General features: G+C 39.7%; 1 protein-coding gene across 1 annotated transcript; it reads left to right on the top strand.

Moving 5' to 3' along the window:
- Positions 1–276: 276 nt before the first annotated feature.
- en1a (engrailed homeobox 1a) lies at positions 277–4,777 on the top strand. The gene is made up of 2 exons (XM_021597678.3): positions 277–1,106; positions 3,688–4,777. Exons 1-2 carry the CDS (start codon positions 578–580, stop codon positions 4,005–4,007), a joined length of 849 nt encoding a protein of 282 aa, XP_021453353.1. The 5' UTR covers positions 277–577; the 3' UTR covers positions 4,008–4,777.
- The last annotated feature ends 476 nt before the right edge of the window (positions 4,778–5,253 follow it).

Below are 5,253 nucleotides of genomic sequence, written 5' to 3'. Positions count from 1 at the left end.
TTTGACCGAGGTGAAATATCCGTATTTGTTATTATTGTATTCTCCTATAGGTCTAGCATTCGTTTGCTGAGAATAGACAAGGTTGCAGAAGGCGCGTAGCGGTGATAACCTCTTGTTTGGTTTTCTTAAACCCCATTTGATAGCATGCAGCCTACTTACCCAGAGTTGCGAGACATTATTGGACGTCGTCACCCGTGTCCAAAAGTGTATCGTTCATTGATTGGCCCACTACACGTTCGAAAGGGTTCACGTGCTTCCGGTTGGTGTGGGAAATGTGATGTGAGGAGTTGGTGAAGATCGAACTGTCATACCTACAGTGGTGAAAAGCTCGGGGCTGCGAGAGGAGAGCGCAAAGCCTTGTCAGTCTTGTCATGTCGACGACCATGACACGTTGGAGCGTTACGCACGAGGGATGTCAACAATTTAGAAATCAAAAAGTGCCCCAAATCAGAGAGTTATTAATGAGCCTTTAGTGGTCACCGTATTGCTTCATTCTTTTATATTTGGATACCAATACACACCAACAAGTGGAATTAGTTAGGAGCCTGGATCGACCCTTTTGCAGTCCCTTTCAGCAATGGAGAAGCAAAGGGCTCTACACAGCCCGGAGTCTAGTGAAGGGGAGAGCGTTTCTCCTTCTCGCAGTCTGCCTTCGCCGCCCATCCTGCCTCTCCAAGCAGCGCAGCAAGCGCACAGAACCACGAACTTTTTTATTGACAATATTCTGCGGCCAGATTTCGGCTGCCGGAAGGAGCATGGTTTAGGGGCTAGGGAACGTGCGCAGACTTCCAGTCGAGAGCGCGCCCAACCTTTGGTTGCCAGGCCGAATCATCCTGGAACCCCATGCCAGGACTCTAACTGCAGCAGCGACAGCACTTCTTCCTCCACCTCGTCCTTGGCCTTGTCTCCCACCCCCCAAAAGAGCACCTCGTCATCGAAGGCTGACGAGAGCTCTGGAGGCAGCACGCCAAAGTTCGGCGAGAACACATCTTCTGTCATGGTTGTGAACGGCGGTAGTGGCGGCGCAGCGCCCAAAGCCGAGTCCCAGCCGCTGCTGTGGCCTGCCTGGGTGTACTGCACTAGATACTCGGACAGGCCGTCATCTGGTGAGGCAATAGTTTCTTGAACAAGCTTTTGTCAGGGTATTGTAGCCTAATGCGTAATGTTATAAATGCCTTATTGTCCCTTTGCAGAAATATAAGTATTTCCTCAACATGTTTGTATTTGATATATTTGTTATTAATTCGTCGAAGTTGCACATTTATACTTAAATTCAACTGCATTTTATACTTTATTTTCACGCTGTGATAAATGACAATATTTGTAGGTAATGGCGTAGTGGTCCTGTTACTGCATGAAAAGAGTGACTGGCTGTAGAGCAGGCTAACATATATTATTAGAAAAAAGGTTCTGGATAGAACCAAAAACGGTTATTTCTATGCTGATATATGGCACCCCTAAAGGTTCTGTACAGAACCGAAATTGTTTCCATATAGAACCCTATATGGAACCCAAGGGTTCTACATGGAACCAATTTTGGTTTAGTGAAGAAGAGCCCCTGGGGTTCTGATCAAATAACCCTACAAAATGGTTCATATACAACCTTTATGGGTGCCATATGAAGCAAGCAGTATATTGTAGGCCTACTCAATCTTTTTTTCAACAGGAAGCAAACTTTTGCTAATTTAAATTATGCCATATCATATGTAAATAATCCATTATTCAGGCCTACTAGAAAAATATATGGAACAAAAAAGCTGAAAATAGGCTACTTGGATAATTTTGTGTTAATTCATTTTGAAATAGGACTGTGTGACATCTACTCTGTTCTACCGAGAGAAGTCAAATAAATTGAAACAGTGAAAAATCGAACAGGTGCTTTTCAAGAGCAGCATTGGTCCATTTGAGAACATATCAGAATATGTAAACATCATTTCATCGATGACTGTGTGGCCTAACATTTCACTCTCCTTATTTGCAAGTGAGATCTTGGTCCTGGCCACTGGTTTCATATTGTAGGCTCACCCCAAAATGCCTTGCAGATATGACATGTTTTAAAATGTGTCACTTAACATGAGAACATACTCCATTCATTGGATTGAAAGAGAGATAGAGCTCGTACATTTAACAGAATACACGTTTAGGCCAATATAGGCCTATACAGGCTATACATTTACATGATTCATAACCTCTTATTAGACCATGTACCATATATATTTAAACATTCCAATGAGACTTTAGAAAAATAAGGTTACATTTAATACAATTTAAGAAAGTGCATCGGGGAAAAAAACTAGAATAAGAATCTCAGTGATGTCAATATGTTGAATTAATGAACAACTTTGCCTGTCTTGATAGAGAAGGCTGTATATTATCTGAGTATGCAATTAGTGTAATTCCCCAACTAAATGTATTTAATAAATGTTAGGCTACGTTAAATGGTAAGCATGCACAATGTTTATTTTGTTCTAAGTTCCATAGTCCAATGATTCCCAATGGCGTTTTGGCGAATAAATGGGCTTTTCATAATTACCGTAAACTATAGACTATAAAATATAGACTGTGTTTTATGCCGTAGGTATTGATAAAATCAGTGCAACAATAATGACATGAAATGTAAAGCTATACATTTAATCTTAAACAAAAACTATTTACTGAAGAGTTTATATTTGTGTTAGAAAATGATATAGGATTAGGCCTAGCATCAAAATAAAATTTTAAGAAAGAGATAATAACGGATAAATTACATTTCCTGTTTCTCATCATATTGTTTATTTGTTTGTCTCTGGCACCATGATAACAAAGGACACAATTTAATATGTAAATGTATACTGTAGCGTAGGCTAGCTACCCTTATGCACATAGGCCTATACCTGGGTCTGCATTTGGTACAAAATATATTAATTCCTTTCTTATGTCAACAGCTAAAGATCACTAAACTTCAACGATTTTTTTTTATTTATTAGGCCTATTTGTGATCAATGAAAGGCCTATAACCGACACAGTTGGCCAATAGTCCTTAAACAATTGTATGTTTTTAAATAGCTCTAGTTAGCTTTAGTAGCCTACAGTTTTTTGTTTGCATATTTTTGCTAAATAATTATGAAAGTCGACCTACAGCTATTGTTCCCTTCACACAAAGGCCCGCAGCTCAGTGCGCCATGGACCTTATTCTTCTCAGGACATCATGCTATTCATAGTTATTATTGAAGGTCTACCATTAGGATGATCATACCGTTAGACTATTACAAAGTATTCAACTATAATAACGTTTATTGTTATTATTATTTTTATTATTATTTTTATTAGCCTACCGTGATTATATTGGTTATTTGTATGATTATGTGATTTTACAAAATAACTTTTTTTAACTAGGCAAGTCAAATTCTTATTTTCAATTACGGCCTTTTCAGTAGCGGCCTGTTCAGGGGCAGAACGACAGATTTGTACCTTGTCAGCTCGGGGATTTGACCTTGCAACCTTTCGGTTACTAGTCCAACACTCTAACCACTAGGCTATCCTAGAAGCGGTTATTATTTGTATACGTTGTTTTTATAATTAGGGTATTATTAATAAGTCTAGCCTAAAATATGCAATGGAATTGGTTTTTGGTGATGATAGTGAGACTAGGTGTCTGGCGCTCGCTGAATATTTATATTCCCGTTTTTATTGTCGTCCCTACTGTAGGCCCAAGGACACGGAAATTGAAAAAGACGAAAAATGAAAAGGAAGACAAGCGACCCAGAACGGCGTTCACGGTTGAGCAGCTCCAAAGACTGAAAACTGAGTTCCAGGCCAACCGTTATATCACGGAGCAGAGGAGACAGTCTCTAGCTCAAGAGCTCAACCTCAATGAGTCACAAATCAAAATCTGGTTCCAAAACAAACGGGCGAAAATAAAAAAGGCCAACGGCTATAAGAACGGCCTGGCTCTCCAGCTCATGGCGCAAGGATTGTACAACCATTCCACCACCACCATTCAGGAAGACAAGGAGGAGAGTGACTGAGACTTCGCTTGCAGGAGTCACCTTTTGGGGGCACAATATTTGTGGAAAGTCAAGGCTATTGTAAAGAGATTTTCCATTTGTTGATAGGGCTAAATGTGTAGCCTATATGTGGACATAAACTATCAAAGTATGCCTACAAACTACAAACATGAATGAAAATGAATAGCCCATAATGAGACGTTGTATATTTAATTTAAGAAGAAGGGGTAAGCTATAGGAATATGACTACTCATCCCGCACTTGCTGGATAATTATATGATTGTTATCTTTGTCGCTTTAGGCCTAATGTGTTGTGATCTCTCTCTTATATCAAACCTCGATGAACATACAGACTGCGATCTGCCACTTCAAGCCAAAGATTTTATCGGAAAAAACAGCCTGAAAAAACTGAATCTCCCTGTTATCGTACCTTTTTCCTGAACTGCGAGTCTCTAACAATCAGTAGACCGCTGTTGTCATTAGTTGCCTGCCGCTTGATGTAGCCCCTCAACCCGTTTGGGTGGAAAGGATATATGACTCAACTCGTGTTGGATTCACCTTATATTGGAATACCACAAAGACACAGCAGCATCAGACTCTCTTGAAATATATGTAATCTCCCTCCATGATTAGAGGGGATGCATATACTAAGCTACATCTAAACAATGTTAACAAATAAACATTTTTCTATTGGAAAAAAGGCAACACTGCTCCTTTTTTGTATGTTGCACTGCTCTGTGCAAACGATTACATGAATAAATCGTAGTGTCTATGGAGTTGGTTTGCAGCTCATTGGTTCAAGTGAGTGTCCATATTCATCCCGTATATTTTACAAAGGGACACTTTATTATGAGAAGCGTGATGATATCAGGCCTGTTCAGAGCGTTGCTGAGCATGAAATTGGCTTGCCGTGCACCACAGTGCTCACTCATTTACTCAACTATTTGTGTGCTAGGCTAGAAATATAAAACCGACTATTTGCTCTTGTATCAAATGTTGAGCCAGACAGAGCGCACTGCTCAAAGCTTGGCTGGATTCACAGGTCACGCGGTTCTCTTGAAAATCATGCTAGCGCGAGGGTCCACAACCACTAGTAAGGAAGATTGATTCATTTTTCACTTTAGGCCAAAAGCCTACTGCAGTAGGCAAAAATAAAAATAAATAAACAAATGTAAAAAAAAAACAACGTTTTTATTTCAATTACACTCATAATGATCTGCCTTTTCGTGTATTTGTATTTATTAGGGATCTCCATTAGCTGCTGCCA

The sequence above is a fragment of the Oncorhynchus mykiss genome, chromosome 3, assembly GCF_057628025.1.
Source record: "Oncorhynchus mykiss isolate SJ-2025 chromosome 3, ASM5762802v1, whole genome shotgun sequence".
Classification (NCBI taxonomy): Eukaryota; Metazoa; Chordata; class Actinopteri; order Salmoniformes; family Salmonidae; genus Oncorhynchus; species Oncorhynchus mykiss.
The sequence above is the reverse complement of the archived record's forward strand: the minus strand, read 5'-3'. Positions and strand labels throughout refer to the sequence as shown.